Source organism: Rhinatrema bivittatum, chromosome 2 (assembly GCF_901001135.1).
Source record: "Rhinatrema bivittatum chromosome 2, aRhiBiv1.1, whole genome shotgun sequence".
Taxonomy (NCBI): domain Eukaryota; kingdom Metazoa; phylum Chordata; class Amphibia; order Gymnophiona; family Rhinatrematidae; genus Rhinatrema; species Rhinatrema bivittatum.
In genome coordinates this window covers 67,760,422-67,783,659 of record NC_042616.1, presented here as the reverse complement: position 1 = coordinate 67,783,659, position 23,238 = coordinate 67,760,422, and the positions used below count along the sequence as shown (strand labels likewise).

The following is a 23,238-nucleotide window of genomic DNA, read 5'->3' as shown; positions in this document are numbered from 1 at the left end:
ATAAGGGTTCAAGTCTGGATAGGGAGGAAGACTTCCCTGGTGCTAGCTACCACAGTCTTCATGACCACTCTGTGATCACTCTATAATGATGTTTTTCAGAGGATACCAGATAATGAAAAATAAAAACAAGAAGCCAAAACCAATACAAAAGGGAGAAACCACATTAGGGTAAAACTCAGAAAACACTGGAGTCTGTAATTGTGTTCAAATAAAAGATAATATTTACTGTAACTTGAAGAAGAGGATCCAGGACAACATAATTTAAATCAGTATCAGTATACATCTAATGATCAACAAAAAGCAAATGGTTTCTCTGTCCATCATTACTCTGTTCATTTCCCATCTGGCTCTTGCACCTTCATCCTGATTGAAAATATCCTCACCAATGAGAGTGCGATAACAAGAGTGTAATTCCAGTTCAGGCATGAACTGGACTGGAAAAATCCCCAAGAAAAATATTCAAAATAGGGTTCCAACAAGCTAAAATCTTCAACTGTAAGTCAACTATCAAAAATACAAGTCTCTTGAGTTAGTGGCTCAAACATTTACATTCTTCTCATCACCCAATCTGTTAACTGGGCGAATGGGTCAAAAGATCTCTGTCCCAACCCTTTGGAATACTGTGGGTATGCCTTTCCCTCAGGCACTGGTCAGGCAAAATCCAATAAGATATATTCTACACATTAAGAAAGGTGGAAAGATGGCAAAATTATCACCGGCATGGTTAAAAGGGGAGGTGAAAGAAGCTATTTTAGCCAAAAGATCTTCATTAAAAAATTAGAAGAAGGATCCAACAGAAGAAAATAGGATAATGCATAAGCATTGGCAAGTTAAATGTAAGACATTGATAAGAAAGGCTAACAGAGAATTTGAAAAGAAGTTGGCCATAGAGGAAAAAACTCACAGTAAAAACGTTTTTAAAAATATCCGAAGCAGAAAGCCTGTGAGGGAGTCAATTGGACCATTAGATGATCAAGGAGTTAAAGGGACAATTAGAGAAGATAAGGCCATCGCAGAAATATTAAACATTTTTTTGCTTCAGTGTTTATTGAAGAGAATGTTGGGGAGATACCCATATCAGAAAAGGTTTTCATGGGTAATGATTCAGATGGACTGAACCAAATCACGGTGAACCTTGAAGATGTGGTAGGCCTGATTGAGAAACTCAAGAGTAGTAAATCACCTGGACCAGATGGTATACACCCCAGGGTTCTGAAGGAATTAAAAAATGAAATTTCAGACCCATTAGTAAACATTTGTAAACTATCATTAAAATCATCCATTGTACCTGAAGACTGGAGGGTGGCTAATGTAACCCCGATATTTAAAAAGGGCTCCAGGGCAATCCGGGAAACTACAGACTGGTTAGCCTGTCTTCAGTGCCAGGAAAAAAATAGTGGAATGTGTTCTAAATATCAAAATCACAGAACATATAGAAAGACATGGTTTAATGGAACAAAGTCAGCATGGCTTTACCCAAGGCAAGTCTTGCCTCACAAATCTGCTTCACTTTTTTGAAGGAGTAAATAAACATGTAGATAAAGGTGAACCGGTAGATGTAGTATATTTGGATTTTCAGAAGGTGTTTGACAAAGTTCCTCATGAATTTGTTCCTTATGAATTTTTTGCCAGAGATTGTGGTTAGTGCAGTTAGTGGAGCTGTGTTTAAAAAAGGATTGGATAAGTTCTTGGAGGAGAAGTCCATTACCTGCTATTAATTAAGATGACTTAGAAAATAGCCACTGCTATTACTAGCAACAGTAACATGGAATAGACTTAATTTTTGGGTACTTGCCACGTTCTAATGGTCTGGATTGGCCACTGTTGGAAACAGGATGCTGGGCTTGATGGACCTTTGTGTGACCCAGTATGGCATGTACTTATGTTCTTAACTCTTCTCACAAAAGGTTCTTCCTAAAACAGTTTTTTTAAAAAATGCTTGAAATGCCTTCTGTGAGACCCAGGGGAATCTCCAATTCTGGAACCACCTTGCTTTCAGATGTTGGGGGCAATCTCTTGCTCTTCAATCCTCCCTCCTCAAACCCTAGGAAAGGTTTCAATACCTCACTCTTCCTTTATCTTCTTCCCACTGAAGCACTATGTACTCCCCTAAAAGGGAGTACATCGTATGTTGGAGCATGCACAGCACATACTGGATCTGAGAGCAGTTGCCGCAGAGGCAAGCTTCAAATGCGTTCTCAATAGCTCTTTACTCAGTTTTTGGCGCGAACTAACGAAGGTTTAAATGGCCTCGGCAAGTCCAGTCTGCTAACAGCAACCGCGGAGGTGCGCTGAAAATGTGATTTCTAACAGGCAGGAATTGTCACGGTTTAAAAGGCTTTGAAAAGGAGACATGCCTTCTGTACATATTCGCCTGTCTGTGAAGGTTGCACAATAGGTAAATTTGAACATTATTTCCACCACTGCCTTCCTCTTAAAAACTGTTGCATGGTAACGTTTTTAGTATTCTGATTTAATGGTGACTTAAACAAAGAAGTATTCTATACATAAAATACCACAAGAAACTGGAACTCCTTGGGGATTTTGTGGCATTATTAACACATACTCCCAAAGTTTGAGTTTCTATGGAAGGCTGTAGTACACGGTGGTCTCTGTCAGAGGAAAAACAGCTCCCCCCCCCCCCCCAGAACTTTAATGAAAAGATGATAATTTTCATACTAACGAATAAGCCTTTGCCTGACCCCAGGCAGAAACTGGGAAATACAAAAGACCACATTGGCACATAATTAAAGACAGAGTAACAGAAGAAGCCATGTAATGGAAGATAAGAAAAAGAAAAATATAGATCCAAATGAGAAAACTAGCTAACATACTAACAACAGCATGATGCCAGGGCTCAGAGAATTACTGTGGGCAGCTGTGACTACTAGCTGTCTTACCGCCCAGTGGCAAATGCCTCCTTATAGTATTCTAAGAGAGTTCACTTTTACAGTGCAAATCTTTACAATATTATCTGCAGTGTTTTTGCTGCACTTTGTGTCATTGTCTAGAACACTGCAGGTTTAAACTGTATGACATGTACTCGAGTGCAGAAATGATTGAGAAGGTGTCATATCTGATTCCTTGTTGTCAGATTCCATAACTGTCAAATTTAACACATCTAGTTAATAGACAGCATTGGAGGTGTCCTACCAAGGAGAATGTTCCTTTGCTTCAAGTTTTGATTAAAGGATTGTGCAGAGTTTTGTACAATGAGTCATATATACATATGCATCATCTGCATATACATGATACTCTTATCAAAGACTATACTGTTTGTTAGAATATGCTATTTTATTGTATGGCAACAACAGGTTTCACATAAATGTGCCCTGGATTCATTATTTACGAGTAAATGTTTTTAGATCACATTTCATGCTTCCATAATACATCACAATGGCTTATTGACCTTTGGGGCATAATGATGCAACAATCCTAATGTATTCCTCTAGTAAAATAATATTACAGTTGCACGGTTTGACAAAAGATAGCACTGTCAGTGAAATGGGAGATATTTTGACAAATTGGCTAATAAGAAATGCTCCTTCCCATGTTGTTGGATTACTCAGAGAGTTCTGTTATTTGATTTGCTAAATATCCCAACTGCCTGCATACATCATGGAAAAAAAAATCATGCAGTGACTTTTGTTTTCTTGAAAGAAGTACTGTGATGATGATACCTGTTCCGCAAAATGCCATAAACATCATTCATAATTCTAGTTCATGAGAAATACTGTAAAAAATATTGTGGTTTGGTTTCATCTCAGTTGATTTCTTTTTAATTGAATCCATACCCTTACCTTCTCTCACCCTTTGGATATGTGCCAAGAGCTCAGAGTATGTGTGCAATTAATAAAATGTCAACTCTAATGTTGTAACTACTTTAAAATACCCCACTCACGTCCATGCAGATTGGGAAAAGAAATTGCCTTTAAAATAATCCTATGTCATGCTCGCCATAGACCATCAATGAAAGAACACATATGAATTAAGGATTTTTTGTGTTCTGCTATGGTCAGTTGAATACAATTTACAATATACAGGAGCCATAGGAATGTTGGAAATGTTATGGATGGGAGTCCAGGAAACTCCTCTTGGCTATATTGGCCCTCTCCTTTGAATGCTATAACTTTAATTCTTGGGTGTTTTTTTACTGCACTGACTTGTCTCACATTTTGTTTTTAACTCTAACCACCCAAAGTGGGGAGAGAAAGGGAACGGGACCAGGAACGGCATGAGGAGAAGGTGAGAGGACTGGAGATGTGGAGAGGAGTGTGAGTAGCAAGGAGGACTGGACGTGGCAGGAGGAAAAGGAGAGAAGACCAGAGATGGGGAGGATGAAGATGGAGAAAGGAGGAAGGTGCTGGGATGGAGGAAGGAGAAAAGGGAGTAGGAGTGGTCGGGTGTAGGTTCTAGGATCTGGGGAGAAGGGAGAGGAAGGAAAGTTCCAGGATCTGGGGGATAGAATCCAAGGACAATGGTAGGTAAGGGAGGAGACAGGGGTCCCTCCTGTGCTTCAATCTTGTTCCCCTTGTAATTTCCTCTTTAACTTCCTACCCAATCTGGCCTAAACTTGCACAATTGGCACCAAGCCCTTCTTTCTCACACTCATAAACACTGCCACTTCTCATTTTTCCCTCTCTCTCTCTCACAGCCACCCTTCTAGCTGATCCCTCTCTTCCCCCAGCCTTTCTTTTCACCCCCCCAATGATCTCTCACTTAGCACTACCTAGCCTTCCCCAAAATGATCTCTCTAAGCTCCAAGCTCACCTATCCCCTCCTCTCCCTGACTGACAGGAAAGGAGGGTCTAGATTAGGACACAGTGTAGCTCTTCTGTAGTCTGCTAGGCTGTCTGTGCCAGGCTCAACCCTTCTCCCCCCCAACATTTCCTGCACACTAATTCAGAGAGGAGAGGCTGAATCAGGAAGCAGAGGACTGCTCTCTGCGGAGTGAGATTAAACACAGCTGGGAGGCAAATCTTCAGCTAGCCTGCTGCTCCCAACTGCTCTAGGCAGAGGCCTAGTGTGCCTATTACGAAATCCAGGCCTACCTGGCATTCCTTTCACCAGGTCACTGGAAAAGCATTAAGAGTCCTGCCCCTCTTATGTAGTAAGGGCCTTGAAAAACTCCCTCTCTGAAATGCTGACATGTATTATCAATTCCCATCTGTGAGAAAATGTTTTGCATTCACAAGAAAGTATCCTGGTCAGTTTGGGAAAACAACAATTTTACAGTCCACAGATCCTGCCAACTGTCACCTTACTTCCAACCTCCCCTTTTCTGGCAAAAATAAGTGAACAGGCTGTACTAATTCAGTGACAGTAATGTTTGGAGGAAGGCTCTGAATTGAACTCATTTCAGTCCAGATTTCACAGGGTTCACAGCACAGAGAACCTTTGGTGTCTTTCTGGGCTCCCTTTGATGAGATCTGGACCATGATTGGGCTTTTCTTTTGATTTTCTTGGTATTTTCATCAGCCACTCTATTCTTAGCTAAAAGTCTCAGTGTGTGGTAGGTCAGCCCTTGACTAGTTTGAGTGTTTTCTGTCAGAACTCATTCAGCAGGTGAGAGTAGACAGGGATTTCTCTGGTGTTGATTAATGTATATTTGCAACCTTTTGGAGAATTTCTCGATTTCCTCGGTCTCACCTATAGAATTTACAGTGTTAATATTCAGCTGACTGTTCTTTGCCTTTTGGGGAAAGCCCTACCTATTTTAATAAATTGTAAAGTGTGGTCAATGCCTTGTTAACAAACACAGATTGTCTTGATACAAAAAAAAAAAAAAGATTCTGTGGGTGAGTGTTTTACCATTACTGGAAGATTTATATACAATTCAGGTGGAAGATATTTGCCTAACTATTCAGAATGAAGCATGCAACTGAAGGGATATGTTAGAATCTTCTTTAAGCTTTGTCTTATTAGAAGGTTTAAATATCTGCTTCTTCCTCAAGATTTGAGATTGTGGTCCAGATCACTCTACTGTCAAGCCTGGACTACTGTAATTCCATCTTTATAGGTCTCCCACACTAGTGCAGAATGCATCTGCCCATGTTGTCTCAGGCAGTGGCTATTGTGTAGACATTACTCCAGTTCTGGAAAAATTGCACTGATTGCCTATTTCCTTGTGGATTAGATTCAAATCACTTGCTCTAGTTTTAAGACCATTCATGGGTAAACTGTTCTGTATTTGAAATATTTGATTAATGAATATGCTCCCAGGTAGCTCCCGTGTTTGACGGAGAAATTGTTCATTTGTTTGCCATCCCAGAGAGAGGATCACTTGATTGAGACAAGACATAGGTCCTTTTCTATAGCTGGGTTGAAATGGTGGAATCCATTCCTTTTTTATCTCAGAGCAGAAATTTGTCCTACAGGAATACTTTTCATGCACTGTTGGCCCTCCCCACCAACCAGTTGACATGAGATTACTTATGCATGAGCTACTTTGCATGGATATGAAAACTGAATGCACTCAGATGCCATACAAAGCAGCTCATTGGAACAGAGGTGTGATTCTTGGCCATTTTATGCAAAATATCATGACTATCGTGTGATATATGCTGTTTAATGCACTTTATAGCCCTTGATGAATCTTCCAATTAAATTGAAATAATACATTTCTAAATATAAGGGCATCTTTTATATGCCAGCAATGCATTTAATAGGATGCTGTTGCTGCTATCCCTGAAAATTAGTATTCTTATTAATGTTTTAAAGTGCAATGGATATGTACACCAACTCTTAAAACTCTACATTTCTGTCCCTTACAATTTAGGGCTGGATTCATCAAGGGCTCTTTCCATTGATATAGAAAGAGAGACATGTCTTAATGAATGAGGACCTTACAGGGTAGTGAACTTATTGTTTATTTTTAGCTGAGCTCTTCTCTCAGTTTGATATTCGATGGTGATGTTTCAACGGTGATTGACTAGGATGTCAAAGGCAGGGTTTATATTGCCACCTGCTAATCTACAATGGTTTTATTTATGAACTTAAATTGGTACATGTAAGCAGAGATATGCAAATTTTTCCAAAATAGACTTGATGGAAAATCCACTATTTTTTTAAAAGATTAGAAAAATCCAAATATTTTCATTTTTTGAATTAAGTTTGAACAGTTTGCTATGATGATAATGATCCTGAGCAAGGGTTTTCAGATTTCTGTTGAATCTTCAGAAATGTGGTTTCCATTTTGAGAAAATGTGAAGCCAAATGTAGTAGATCAATGGTTCCAATGCTTTGTTCTATTGGATCTGGATGAAATCAGATTTTTCCAAGAAACTGGAAATTCACCTGGTTTGTGCTTGATCTTGAATTGCCCGCACAATTGTTTTCTCTGTTTTAATGATTGCTGATGGTAAATGCTACACATAATTGTGCTGTTCTTTGTAGGCAAACGTTGTTTTTGAGCATGTTTCAGACCTGCAGCCAGCAGCATAGCATGATTCTACTCATCTGACATTGCAGAACCTGCCTAGCTGTGGAATGTCAAAATGTGCTTTATTCTACAGTGGCATAATGCAGGGGGAACATATTGTAGTTTTGTACTGGATACCACACAGCATTTGATTTGTGGAACAATTTCCTTTGCCAGGTGAATCCTGGAAAATCAACACATTTCCATGGCTCCGGTATTTCCAATGTCTTTTCTTCTTACTCCCTAGGTTTTAAGGAAACCGCCTTCCTCTATGCTGTCTCCTCAGCAGGACTCACCCATGCCATGGCAAAAGCATGCAGTGCGGGGCGTATGGAACGATGCACTTGCGATGAGGCTCCGGACTTGGAAAACCGGGAAGCTTGGCAATGGGGTGGCTGCGGTGACAACCTCAAGTACAGCAACAAGTTTGTCAAAGAGTTTCTGGGGAAGAAATCCAACAAAGACCTTCGAGCAAGAGTAGACTTGCATAATACCAATGTGGGAATCAAGGTGAGGTCCTGCTTCACTATGGAAGTGTTTGTTGCTTATTGTATTGTATTCACCATCATTTTTGCTTTTTCCTATATGGAAACATTTCCTCCTCTAGGTTTACATTAAGTTGGTCTAGGCAAAATCTTTGAGCATCATTAATGTGTAAATTATCATTGGATTGACTGAGGGATATGATGGCTCCGTTGGTGTAGTATGGAGCTGCAGCTCAGCCCGCTTCTATAAAGAGTTAACGTTTTTACCTTTTGGGTGCATGTAAAAAAATCTATATTTCCAGAAAGGGAATAAGTGAAAGTTGTGGTTTGTATTTATATTGGCTGGTTCTGTAAGTCTTTGTTTAACTATATCACTGTTCATCCTCATGCAATCGCAATGGTTTGGCAGTTTATAGAGATTTTAAATTAATAAATCAGATGAATAGGTGGTCCCTAGCCAGATATAATATAGGATGTGATTATCCTGGTGGAGTGTTTTTTTCCCATCCATTTTCTCAATGTTTGCCATCTCCGTTTATAATTGCCCCCTTAATTAATTTCTCAAACTTGCCACATCAGTGATGAAATCATCACCGATCTAGTCCTGCCTATTATGTCTTGCTAAGTGCCTTCAGTGTGACCTCAACTGCTAATGAAAGGGCAACCTTGTCTGGCATGAGGATGAGGTAATTAGACTGAGAACCTATCCAGACTCATTTTATTTATTGAGAAGCATGAGCCTTGAATAGCGCACTTATTAAAAAAGCAATTTCCCTTCCTCTGCAAAATCAGCTTTCACCCATTCAGCTTTTTATTTGGGGAAAAGGAGTCACCCCAGAAGTCCACTGGCTGGCAACAAAGTGGAAGCTTATGAGAGTTATGATTAAACAGCAAGTCCTAGCTTCCTTCCTCCCTCCCCTTCCCCCATCTGCAAGCCTTTTGTAACCCATTAATGAAAAGTCAGAATATTAAAGGACTCAATTAGTTCCACTCGGGTTAAGTAAGTGATGTGTTAATTAAATTCGTACATGTTTCTCAGCAAAGTATCATTAAACATGACTTTCTAGCAGGAGCGTTGCTAACTTTCCTAATCCCAGAAGGGCTGACCTTTTTTCTGAGGTATGTCTGGTCAAGCATGTCTTACAAATCTTAGGGGCACCATTCAAGGTTATGTGGCTAACCAGGAAGAAATGGCATTGTAGCATCCATTATTTTATTTCCTCTGCTTGCAATGAGCAATACAGCAATAAGAGGTTTCCACTAGATTGCTTAACATTATCAGTATTTTGCTTTTACAAATTATACCCACAGTACAGAAATCTGCAAATTTAATAATTCTTTGCAGATAATCATCCCTGGTGTGCCTGTTGCAATAAATATTAAAATTAAATGCATTCATTAAACAGGTATAACCAGTATTACTTTAAAACATAACTAGAAAATCTCAAGTTTCAAGCATGTGTATTTTGAAACAGAACATTTCCTCTGTTGACCTGGCCACATTGGATGACTGAGGGTGTATAATACAGCAGCTGTCGCTTGCTCCCAAGGAGTCTTTTTGGTTTTCAAGAGCTGTAGAGCCATTGAGACTTAAAAAGAGACTACAGTGAGCTAAGCATGGGGGAAGGAGGTAGAAGAACTGCAAAATAAAAAAAGAGAGCTGTCTAGTGGTTAGAGCAGTGAGATGAGAACCAGGGAAGCCAAGGTTCACATCTTACTTCCCTTACTGATGCACCTTGTGACTTTGGGCAAGCTATTTCAACCAGTGGCGTAGCGAGGGGTGGGCGGCCGCCCCGGGCGCCATGTCTAAGGGGGCGCCGTGGCAGGCAGCCAGCTCCCGACTCGCCCTGCCGCCCCACCAGTGTCACCCTCCCGACACCCCCCTAGCGCTCCCGGGGCCTCCGCTGCCACTAAGCAAAATGGCGCTGGTGACCTTTAGCCCCTACCATGTGACAGGGGCTGAAGGCCACCAGCGCCATTTTGCTTAGTGGCAGCCGAGGCCCCGGGAGTGGCAGATTGCTCCCGGGCCCTCCGCTGGACCACCATGGAGGGCGTCGGGAGGGTGGCACTGGGGGGGAGGCAGGGAGAGTTGGGGGCTGGCTGCCTGCCGCGGCGCCCCCTTAAGTCTCGGCGGCTGGTCTCCGGCTGCACCGATCTTCCTTTCTTCGGCCACATGATCAGCTAGACCGGCTGCGCCGATCTTCTTTCTCTGTGTGAGTGTATGTGAGAAAGGAATCTGCCAGTTTAAAAAATGAAGTGTGATAATACATATACCTCAACTTTTGTGCTGATTTTGTTGAAAAGTTGGATGAAAGATGAAATTACTAAATTTTAAGAGGAGAACTGCTGGAGAGGGTAAGTAAAGGTGGCTTTTTAAGTTTATTTTTCTTGATTGACTACCATTTTAATTATTGGGTAGTATGTGATGTGTCTGCTGTTTGAAATATTTTATTTGTGTTTGGTAAAGCTTTCAAAATTTGCATTAATCTTTAATTATTGGATATTCTATTCATCAGCTGTTTTGAAATTATCTTATTTGCATGCGCGCTCATAAAAATGAGTGCAGAAAAATAGCACTGATTTCAATGCAAATCATTGATGGAGGGAGGGGGCGCCGAAGAAGTCTCTTGCCCCGGGCGCCAAATTGTCTAGCTACGCCACTGATTTCAACTTCTTTTCACTTAGGGGTCGATTTTAAAAGGAGCACGCGTGTGTCCATGTGCATGCGGTTCCTGGTGCGCATACATGGATGCGCCGATTTTATAACATGTGCTTGCCGGCCCGCGCATGTTATAAAATCCAATGACCATGCACATATGCAGGCGGCCTGCGACTTGCACCTGCAGAGGGGGAATTTTACAAAGTAATGCGCATCAATGCAATTGAGCCTCCCCAGTTCCCTCCCAGTCCACTCCAGTTAAGGAACGGACTGGGAAAGAACTTTCCTATCCCTAACCCTACCCTTCCTACCTCTTTCCCTCTCCTCCCCGAGCCCTAACCTAACCCTGCCTATCCCTAATTTTTTTATTTTGTTACTTACTGCGCCTCCAGAGCAGAAGTAATCTGCGCACGCCGGCCAGCTTCCAGCTCATGCTTCCCTGGGACAGCGGCTAATTGCGCTGCCCCCCCCCCCCCCTCCCGGGCCGCCCCTTTTCCCTTGGCCGGCACTTCTGCACATACCGGGGTTTACACGAGTGGCCGGGCCCGTTGTAAATTTACTTGTTAGATTTTAAGCCCTCTGAGGCAGGGACGTGCCTACTGTACCTTATTTATAAACTCGTCTTGAGCTCAGATTTGGGACATTAGTAATTAAATCCAAATCCAGATAACCTATCAAGTCCTCTAGGAAATAGCAGGAAGAGCTGGTTGGGAGCATAAATGGTGCTGGCTGGAGCCAGGCGGCTTGCAAAGCAGCAGAGGTGGGAGAGCAGCATCAGAGTCAGAGGAACAGGAGGCTCCTGAACAGCTGCAAAGTGTGACCCTCATTGCTCAGTGTGCGTGGCGGCAGGGTGGAGCAATGCAAGCAAGCACTATAGTAGCAAAAGAGCTATAAAGCGAGCTTTTCAGCCCCTTTTCCATTCTGGCACCAGGACATAGGTGGTAAAGAGATGTGGGTCTCTCCAGGACTTCCTTTATGACAGAGACAAGAGAGTCACAGGCATCTGGCAATGTTTCATGGCTGGTGGTATAAGGGATCGTGGGGCGATGTGATAGCAAGAGGTAACTGCAGACTTGCAAGCTTAAGTTCTAAAGGAAATTGCCCATGGTGTTTTGTTTTGAAAATGTTCCTGCATCCACACTGGGAGTAGAAACGTTCCTGTGTACTTTGCACCTGCAACGTGCACACTAAAAAGTTTGTGCAGTAATCCAAAAAATGAAATTACCGTGCATATGTGCTCTTTTCCTCCCTCGACCTAATCCTACTTTCTTTTCTACATGGGTATAACTATGTGTATAGTGAAACAGCATGTGTAGTTGTACTTATACTGGGGGGGGGGGGAATTTTCAAAAGCTTTAGTAGTAAATAGGGTGTAATAAAGCATTCCTCATTAAAAAAAAAAAAAGCTAATGAAAGGATGGTGGAAGCATTATTAGGGCCTAAAGAAAGGGTGGAGGAGGCCGAAAATCATTGTTCTCGAAGGGATGATGGGATCAACTCTGGCAAAGGGACAGCTACAAGGGTAGATTATTTTGAGCTGCCTTTTTGTTTATGTCTTTTTGTGATGTTTAGGGTGAGTTGACAGGAAAAAGACGTAATCTGCATAGTCCAACATTATCATTAGAGGATGTTCAGGAGAAAGGTAATTAGATAACATTTTGGCTAAAGAGCTCAAAGATGGGCAAAATGGCAGCAGGATGGGACACTATTTATTCTGGTTTAAGAAGAGGAAGCAGTGCCTGGTTAAGGATGTGGTGATCTATTAATGGATCAGGCCATTGGGTGAGCACATTTTTTCAGCATAGAGATAAATGAGTATTGTCATGCTTTCAGCTCGAGGGTGTTATCAAAATGCCTCGAGACAGCGGAAAAAGCCTTTTATTATTTATTTGCTAATTCATTAATCACATGCACTTTATAAACCATAATTTCCATTAGAACATATGCTGAAAGCAGTAGTGATATGGGACACATTCATTTAGAATGAGGACAACTTCACTTGCTAAGGAGTTAGGCATGTAAGATCAGGGTTTGGAAGTCTGACGAGTCGAAAGGATATGTGAGAGGCGAGCTGTATTGAGGCTAATACTAACTTTATATCTGTTCAAAGTAGAAACAATATGGTACACACTGTGAAAACCATTTGGATTGTAGGGCATTCATTTATACTTTAGGCCTGAAAAAGGGTGTATCACATAAGAAGGTAATGATAAAGTAGATGGGGAAGAGAGAGAGGATCTGCAGATACCTAGAGTTTGGCAGAAGGCAAAGAAGCAATACAAGCTAGATATGATCATAGTCCATTAAGGAGGTAACAATTTGGTGTCCATTTGAGGAATCAATCTGAATATTCAAATGAAAAAAAAAACCCCCAAAAAACTTGACATTGATAAAACACAATGGCTAAGTGTAGTTATAGTCTGGATCTATTCTTTGGAAACTCTTGGGTTCTTCCTAGTAACCACTGGCCACTGTCAGAGATGGGATGCTGGGCTTGATGGATTTTTGGTATTACTCAACATGGCAGATAATAAAGGATGATATAGACATATGAAAATATCAATCTTTAATCTAAAAAATATAAATAAATTCAAAGTACCTCACAGAGCTATTACAATACATGAAACCACACACTGATCACAGACATAATGAACAAACAAAGATGCACAAAACATATAAAACCACAAACAATATCGAAAATATAAAAATCCACAGGAAGCAACTCCCAATGTCAATACAAACACAAAATATCACATGCCACAAGGATAGAAAATCCACGTGGTGTAGAACTCCTATGGAAAACACAAATCCATAGGAATCCTCAATTTCTCATAATCTCTCATACTTCCAACCTCCACAGAACTTCCTCAGGGGGGATGTCAATCAAGGGCAAATGGTGGAATTTTTTCCAGAACTCCAGTATTCCAAAGCAGAAAAGCAAAGTTCCACAAGGTGAAAATTCAGCAAAACATCAAGATTACTGCTGAGCACAATGTCATTTATATTGCATAGGTCAGAGCGCTATGTTTCACAATATTTATACAAATCAAACATATCAAAATATTTTAAAACTACTCATAAAACATAAGGGTAGATTTTAAAAGAAGCACATTCGCGTCCATGTGTGCATGGATCCCATCACACGCACATGGAGGAGCTGATTTTATAACATGCATGTGCTAGCATGTGCATGGTTTTAAAATCCGTGCGTGCATGTGTGGGTGGCACACGCGGAGGGGAGGGGGTGAATTTTAGAAAATTACGCATGGCAACATAATTGGGCCTTCCCCAGTTCCCTCCCAGTCCACTTCAATTAAGGAGCAGACAGGGAGGGAACGTTTCTATCCCTAACCCTATTCTTCCTACTTCTTCCCTTCTCCACCCTGACCCCTGACCTAACCCTAACTATCCTCATTTTTGTTGCTTTTTTACTTACTGTTCCATTGGAGCAGAAACAACTTCTGTGCGCTGGCCAGCTGCTGATATGCGCTTCCCTGGAACAGCGGCTAATGGCCGCTGCCCGGCTGACATCCTTCCCGCCCTGCCCTGCCTCTCCCTGCCCAGACCACACACCCCTGCTCTTTTTTTAGGATCTGGCACGTGTGCACATATTGGGACTTATGTGTGTGGCTGTGTCCTTTTTAAAATGTGCACAGCATGCGCAGGGCCTGGCCCTTACGCATGGTAAGTCCTGAATTTTACACCTGCGGCCCTTTAACTATTATTCAGATATTTCCCATATACCAAAGAATAAACATACTTGAAGCTATTATATTGCAAATTCACCCACAGCATCTCAAAGCATGTACAAACCAGAAGCAAACATGGATATCATCCTAGATCCAGAACATGTCGTCAAAGATCAGCCAATCATAGAACAAATTTATAATCACAGACTCAACAGAGCCATGCATCAACCAAAAACAAGCCACCCAATCAATCTTTTTATTCAAACTGGAAAGAAAAATTGTGTCGAGGCTATTTATTTATTTATTTATTTGGAATATTTTGTTTCCACTTAACCAATTTCTAAGTGGTTCACGATAAAACAATTATAGTAAAGAGATCCATCATTGCACATAAGAGCTGATTTTTTCATCCCATCTTGAAACAATGTGTTGTAAAATAAAGCAATGTTGATTAGAGATGTGAATCGGAACCGGAATCGGTTCTGATTCCAGTTCCGATTCACATCGTGTTTTTTTTTTCGTCCAGCCCGATCATGGTTTTGTTTATCGGCTGCGCCTGAGCCGATAAACAAAAAACCCACCCCGACACTTTAAAACTAATCCCTTAGCTTCCCCCACACTCCTGACCCCCCCCCAAAAAAACTTTTTACAGGTACCTGGTGGTCCAGTGGGGGTCCCGGGAGCGATCTCCCACTCTCGGGCCATCGGCTGCCACTAATAAAAATGGCACCGATGGCCTTTGCCCTTACCATGTGACAAGGTATCCATTTCATTGGCCGACCCCTGTCACATGGTAGGAGCACTGGATGGCCCACGCCATTTTTAAAGATGGCGCTGGCCACCCAGTGCTCCCTCCATCTCAATAGCATGTTTCTTGCAGTCAGCCTTAGAGGAACAAATCCTCCTAAAACAAAATAATTGGCAGGTAAGAATATTCTCACTAATATAAATAATATACCTAGGATGGAGGCTATCAAATCACAATAAACTATTATGATCGGTAGGTTTTCTAAAGATACATATAACAAAAATGCCATCCTTAAACTCAGCCCACATATCTAAAAAAGACACACATTCAGAACTAAGCTGATAAGAAAAATGTAAATTCCATCCTGCAATTGAGAGGCAAGGGCAGAACAGGGAATAGCAGGGAAAGAAGATTTACTGCAGAGCCAGCTCAGCCTAATAGTAACAACAATAGCAAAAAAAAAACCAGTCCTGCGCTTAAATTGAAAAGGGATTTTTTTTAAGCTGGATAATGGCAGGAGTGGAAGCCAGCTTAATGCAGAATAAAATGAAATTTGGAGAGCATGTGCCACCACTGCCTGTTCCATTTCTTCTTATTTTGGAGCAAAGGGAAAAGGCTCAAGAACCATCCAATGCTTGTATTAGTAAGGGAGGGTCATTGTTAGGGGCAGCAGAATCGCAAAAGCCAAAATTAGCAGCATGCTCCTTGACCTTTAGGGTTACTGCTTCTGAATCAATGAGGCAGTATTTTCAACAACTAATTCTGAGGATTCCATGAATCAGAAATTGAAGTGCTAGTAGTTGAAGAACATTTCGGAGGTTTAGTAAATAACATATTAACTTCAAGTGAGGTAATGTGGGAGATAGATGACACTGACAGTGTTGAGAGCAACCCCCAGGAAGATGAGGTAATGCAGACAGAGAACATGAGTGATGTCTTTCAGTTTTTCCTCAAGATCTATCTTCAACCTCAACACCAGTGCCAGCATCATCCTCCAAGGAGGCAGAGAAGAGATCGCACAAGACATCCCTTGTCTGTAGGTGCTTTAAAGTGAGGAAGGATCCACATTTTGCTCAGCATGTTCATTGCAATAAGGATATCAGTCAATGGAAGTGAGTGGAGCATCTGACAAAGGCTGGAATGCAGCCTCATCTGCAGAAGCAACACCTGCTCTCATTGGCCTCAGGGGAAGGTAGCAGTGCTAATCTGAGAACTACTTGTCCTACTCAAAGTAAAAGCCAAAGAAAAAGGGTTGTAAATGGGAAGACTTTTCCCAAATCTGATCCCACAGTCTTTTCCACCAGTCAGGTGGCAGGTCAGTAGTCTTCTGCCATGTGTCTGCAGTGGCAAGCCATTATAAAGGAAATGGTATGGTGTTCCATATCACTGGCCCGGGGCAAGAGGAAGGCAGCATCAAAAGTAGTAAAACATGTCCAGCAGGAAAATGATTGCCCTTGATGACCAGCTGGTAGTGGAAAACATGGGTTTTAAATGTCTGCTGCAAGTGTTAAACCCCAATTATAAAATGCCCTTCAGGATTACATTTAAGGCAGGTTATCTACACCCTCTGCAGCCAGTGCCATAGGTTCATACAGGCACATCTGCCTAAGATAGAGGGGAACAGTGTACATTTCACCAGCAAAAATGCTACTCATGCTTTCCTCTACCTGATGACACACTGGTCAGACCTGACCGAGATAGTAGAAAGTATGCACTTAGTGGTTAATGAGCACCAGGGTGCAGGTGGGCTGTGATGCACACTCAGTTAGGGTAGGTTTTCAACGGGTTGTGCGCAAAAGATATGTGTGCAACCCCCGAAAACCTACCCCTGCCTCCCCCTGCGTGCGCCCCGGGATGCGCATAAGTCCCGGGGCTTGAAAAAATGGGCGTTCTGGGGCGGGGCACCAGTCCGGTGGCGTTCCGGGGGCAGGACCGAGGCCTCTGGAACAGCCACCGAGCCGGGGGATGGAGAGCCAGAGCGCACAAGTTACGCCTGCCCGGGTTGTTCGCGCTGGGTTGTACAAACAAATCTGCGCCTGCGCGCATGTTATAAAATCTGGCCCTTAATGTAGAACCCAATACCTCGTGCAACATTTTATCGGCCACAAGAAAGATGCTGGAAGGCTGGCAACTAGACCAGAGAGGCAGGAGTCTTCAGGCAGTTTTCTTGTGACAGACCATAGGAAATATATAAGAGCAATAGACAATGGAGGTTTTCAGGGTAATTGTTGCTTTGCACACATGCTGCACCTGGCAATAAGAAATGCTCTGGGGCAGGGGCCCAAGGACCACTGGAATTTATTCCTGAAGGACCTGATAGAGAAGTGCCCAAAACCAGTGGGGCATTTCCATCAAAGCATGAAGTGTATGTGTGTATGTGTGTGTGTGTGTGTGGGGGGGGGGGGGGGGGAGAGATTCTCAATGAGAAGCAGGAAGATTTTGGGATACCTCATAATCGTCTGATTCAAGATATTGGCACCTATTTGATTCTGCAGAGGTTAGTGGAGCAGCAGACACTACTTCATAATCTGTCTCTGGAAACAGAAATAGGTGTTGATTGCCCCCTGGGGCATCATTAGTGGGCAGTGATGAGGCAGCTGATAAAAATTCTTAAACACTTCAAGGATACCACAGATGATCTGAGTTCCAAAAGCACCACCCTGTAGCAGGGTCATCCTATATTTGACTGTGGCAGGAACATAAGAACATAAGAAATTGCCATGCTGGGTCGGACCAAGGGTCCATCAAGCCCAGCATCCTGTTTCCAACAGATGCCAAAACTAGGCCACAAGAACCTGGCAAATACCCAAACACTAAGAAGAACCCATGCTACTGATGCAATTAATAGCAGTGGCTATTCCCTAAGTATAATTGATTAATAGCCGTTAATGGACTTCTCCAAGACCTTATTCAAACCTTTTTTGAACCCAGCTACACTAACTGCACTAACCACCTCCTCTGGCAACAAATTCCAGAGCTTTATTGTGCATTGAGTGAAAAAGAATGTTCTCCAATTAGACTTAAATGTGTTACTTGCTAACTTCATGGAATGCCCCCTAGTCCTTCTATTATTCGAAAGTGTAAATAACCGAGTAACATCTACTCGTTCAAGACCTCTCATGATCTTAAACACCTCTATCATATCCCCCCTCAGCCGTCTCTCCTCCAAACTGAATAGCCCTAACCTCTTCAGCCTTTCCTCATAGGGGAGCTGTTCCATCCCCTTTATCATTTTGGTTGCCCTTCTCTGTACCTTCTCCATCACAACTTTATCTTTTTTGAGATGTGGCGACCAGCTATAAATTCAGATCATACATTATCAGGCATGTAAACTAGAGGGCAGGGGGTGGAAGAAAGTGGCCAATGAAATTGGCATGTAACTCCCATGCAACACAGGGAGTGAGAAGAGAATAGAATAATATAAATCAGCTTAAAATATCTAAAAAGGTGACTAGAACGAACAGCAAACCAAGTGAGAAAAGTTTGAAAGCTATGACTACAAATACTCATAGTTTGGACAATAAAATCCTAGACCTTCAGCCTCTCACAGTGGAGGGAATCTTGGACATCATTGCTATTACATCATCATGGTTCAATGAGTCTCATGATTGGAATATGGCCATCTCGGGCTATAACCTGTTAAGGAAGGATAGAGAGGTCAAAAAGAGAGAGGAGTAGCTCTTTATGTCAAAAATAATATCCAAGAAACTGAATTGCAAGGGATGTGGTGTAGGGAAGAAGCATTATGAGATGTCCTAAAAAAAAAAAGTTGGTGCTTCCATTTATACTGGTGTGATCTACAGGTCTCTGACTCAACAGAAGAACTGGATAGAGATCTGATTGAAGACATCCAAAAGGTGGGAAAGATGGGAGAAACATGGCTCATTGGTGATTTGAATTTGCCAGATGTGGATTGGAGTATACTTTCTGCAGAATCTGTAAGAAGTAGAGAAATAGTAGAATCCCCTAAAGGGGCTCTGCTCAAATAAATGGTAATGGAACCCTCAAGGGAGGGTGTGATAGTCAACCTGGTGCTCATTAATGGGGATAATAACTCTAATGTCAAGGTAAATGCTCACCTGAGCACCAGTGATCATCAGACTATATGGTTTGATATCACAACCAGGATAGAGAAAAGTCACATGAAAATCCAAGTTTTGTATTTCAAAAATACATACTTTGCCAAAATGGGGATGTACCTGGAGATAGAACTAGAACAGGGGTCCCCAACCACCGGTCCGCGGACCGGGACCGGGCCGTTGGGGATTTTTGCCGGTCCGCGGCGCCGGCGCCAAGCACCGGCTGGTGTGTCGCGTGCTCCCGATCTCTCCTGCTGCTCTTCCTTCCCTGCTGCCGTTGCCGCCGGGCTATCAGCACGTTCAAGCCCAGTGGGAACGGCAGCAGTGTTAGAGGAAGCCGTGGCACCCGCGGCTGGGCCTTTTCTTCTTCCCGCGCCTGCCCCCCCCCGTGACCCAGAACAGGAAGTGATGCGCGGTGCGCGGGAAGAAGAAAGAGCAGTGCCACGTGAAAGTAGCAGCGGCGGCTGCAGCATCAGCCCCCGAGCAATTGAAGCAGCCGGTAATCGGGAAATGAGAGAGCAGCTTGAGCCTCCCGCGGCCGATGGGATTCTTCTTTCTTGGCCTGCGGGGGCTGCTACAGCTACCATTTGTGCTCCGGGGGAGGGGAGAAGAAGTGAGTGAGAGAAAGAGAGAGAAGCAGCCAGCCAGCCTGTGTGTGATTGACTGGTCAGAGAGCTGATGTGTGTGTGTATGTGAGAGACAATGAAAGTGACTGCTCAGGGAGATGACTGATGTGTATGTGAGAGTGTAAGACATTAGTCAGGGAGGTGACTGATGTGTGTGTGTGTGTGTGTGTGAGAGAGAGAGAAAAAGCATGGAAGTGAGGTCTGGGTATGTGGGAAAGCATGGGCGTAAGAAGGGGGGGGGGGTGAAAGAAAGCATGGGAGTGAGAAACCTGGGTGAGTGTGCATGCATATGAGAGAGAGACTGGTTGGTAAGGTGACGGTGTGTGTGAGAGAAAGAGACTGGTGTGTGTGAATGTGAGAGAATGTGATTCAGGGAATGAGAAACCTGTGCACGTGGAGAGTGAGCATGGAAATGAGAGAGACTGATGTGTGTGTAACAGAGAGAAAGTGATTATGGGAATGAGAAGCCTGTGCATGTGAAGAGAGTGAGCATGGGAGTGAGAAACCTGGGTGTGTGTGTGCGTGCATGAGAGAGAGACTGGTTGGTAAGGTGACGGTGTGTGTGAGAGAAAGAGACTGGTGTGTGTGAATGTGAGAGAATGTGATTCAGGGAATGAGAAGCCTGTGCACGTGGAGAGTGAGCATGGAAATGAGAGAGACTGGTGTGTGTGTAACAGAGAGAAAGTGATTATGGGAATGAGAAGCCTGTGCATGTGAAGAGAGTGAGCATGGGAGTGAGAAACCTGGGTATGTGTGAGACAGAGCATGGGAGTGAGAAGCCTGTATATCTGAAAGAACATGGGAGTGGGAAGCCTGTGTGTGTGTATGCATGAGAGAGATCAGGTGACTGGTGTGTGTGTGAGAGAGAGAAAGAAAGTGATTATGGGAATGAGAAGCTTGTGCATGTGGAGAGAACAAGCATGGGAGTGAGAGACTGGTGTGTGTGTGAGAGAGAGACAAAGAAAGTGATTATGAGAGTGAGAAGCCCATATATGTAAGTAGAACATGGGAGTGGGAAGCCTGTGTGTGTGTATGGCATGAGAGAAACTGTTCAGGAAGGTGACTGGTGTGCGTGTGCCAAAGACTGGGAGATGATTGGTGTGTGAGAGACAGAAGCTGGTCATGGGGGCATGACTGGTATGGTGTGTGTGTGAGAGACATGGGCACTAAGGAAGAGGACCATAAGTATAGAGCTTAGCTTCTATTGCTGCTTCTGGTGTGTGCCACGGCCTGCAGGGAAGGGGAGTAGGAGAGCTGCTGGAGGAGATAAGTAAAGGTGGCTTTTTAAGTTTATTTTTCTTGACTGCTATTTTAATTGTGTGATGTCTGCTTTTTTGAAATATTTTATTGGTGTTTGGAGCATGTTTAATAGTTTTTATGAGTTTTTAATTGTTGGATGTTATTCTGTTCATAGCTGTTTTGAAAAATTTATTCTGCTTATTAGTATAGTTTTACAATTATTTCTGAGTGGGGATCTATAGCTGCTTGCTAGTTCTGTTTTCCTAATAAGAGGTGTATTGGTTTTTAAGACCTGATTTAATATTTGTAGTGTTGCCTTTTCATAGATAGGGTTGCTCCTGTTTGAGTGTATTCCATAATACAGGTGTAACTCTGCAGATTAGTTTATGTGCATTACTACAGATCCTGGGAGTATGTTAGGTCGGTTCTGTTCCTGTTACCGAGATGAGATATTTTACTAGCATGTAAGCGTTTGTATCGGTCTTATTTGTTGTGTTTTCTCAAGAGGACATGCATTGGTGGTAAACTGCTGTCTTTTCATAAGTAGGGCTATTGAGCCTGGAAGTAGAAGGAGTTTGAGTTGCTGTTACTGAGATGACACCAGAACCAGAATATCTTTTTTTGTAGGGTGAGTTGTATGGGGAATGTCATAATTCTGCTTTACATCCATTATTGTGGGTCAGGGGGGGTTCCCGTGGATGCAAACTGTACTTTTACATCTAGCCCTGTGACGATCATGGGTCAGTGTGTCATGCATGTGAGAACCTATAGTGAGTTGAGTCACATTCACATTATAAATGTCATAATTAAATAAGTGTGCACTAAAATCTAATCCCCTCCATAACCCCGCCCCCATATGACCAAAGCCTCGCCCCTGCCCCACCCCCACCCCGCCCTGCCTGGGCCATGGAAAAATGGTCTTGCTTGAAGCCGGTCTCTGGTGCAAAAAAGGGGACCACTGGGGACCACTGGGGACCACTGGGGACCACTGGGAAAAAATGGGTGAGGTAGACAAACAATGGACTAAATTAAAAGGAATGATTGCAAAGGCATCAAACCTATTTTTATTTTATTATGTATGTTATATTATAACCCACATCGATATTTGAGGGATATGGATGAGAAATACTCTAAAATAAATAAATATATTTTTGAAAAATAAACAAAAGTAAGAGGAAAAGGAAACTGGCTTGGTTCTCAAAGGAAATGGATAAAAAATAAAGGTAAAAAGAACAGCGTTCAAGAAGTGCAAAGGATCCCAAAAAGATGAACATAGGAAAGAATACCTGGTGATGCTAAGGGAGAAGAAGAAAGAAATCAGAAAGGCAAAAGGTCAAGTGGAAGAAAGGATAGCAACAGAGGTAAAGTAAGATGACAAAATATTTTTTAGATATATCAGACAAAAGTGATAAGGAGCAATGTGTGGAGAAAGATGAAGAAATAGCAATATATTACTTTGCATGCTTGTGGCACCACTCCTCTGGCTCTTCATGCCACTCCTGTTACTACTTTGCTCCTCCTGGTGCTTTGGGGTTTTGATGCCATTCTTCTTCCTGCCTCAACCTTTAAAGTACACTTTGGGTTTTTTTTTAGCCACTCTTCCTTCTATGTTTCTCTGTTCCTACTCTTTCTTTTTTAAAACGCTAGCAGCAGTGCTACCGCCATCTCTCCAAGCTAGTACCTTAGGGTGTTTCCTCTTCAGCTCCAAGAGTCTTTGAGCTTCTTTCCAATTCCCCTTCCCCAATGGTCTTGACCTGGCCATCTGATGCTTTTCACATGCCTTACCCACCCAGTTATCTTTAATGGTTTCATGCCCTCTTGTACATTTTCTTCAAATACCATTCTTTTATGTTTCTTACAATTGTTGGTCTCATCCAGAATGTAACTTTTTGATGAATTATACCATAGCAAAAGGCAAGAGCTGCAAAAGTGCAGCACCAAGAACCAGGACCATGCTCCTCCATTATTACAGCTACTAAGGGAAGTGCATTTTTATTTGCGATTTAAAAAATTCTTTGGGACTGTGCAATATGCTTTACGACTGATGATTATACATGGCCCAGCTTGTATGGTGGAAGTAAAAGAATATATACTTCACCATTTTGTTTGTTAGGGCGGTCTTTTGATACATTGGTGTTTCAATTATAAGCAATTATTGGTGTTTCAATTATAAGCAATTATTAGCTGATTGTGATTGCTACCTTTTTTTAGTATCTCTATAAAAGTCGATTAATTTCAGGACTCTTTTGTATTGTGATTCTAAGGTAATACAGCCTTTATTTTCAAAAATGGA

The 23,238-nt window shown here is 42.4% G+C and overlaps 1 protein-coding gene across 1 annotated transcript in view; it reads left to right on the top strand.

Annotated features, from left to right (window-relative positions):
- The window catches only part of WNT9A (Wnt family member 9A), a 293,795-nt gene that overhangs the window by 232,718 nt on the left and 37,839 nt on the right, over nucleotides 1-23,238 (top strand). Inside the window, exon 3 of the mRNA XM_029588288.1 lies at nucleotides 7,668-7,930. Within this exon, the coding sequence (XP_029444148.1) occupies nucleotides 7,668-7,930 (263 nt within the window). The remainder of the gene's footprint in view (nucleotides 1-7,667; nucleotides 7,931-23,238) is intronic.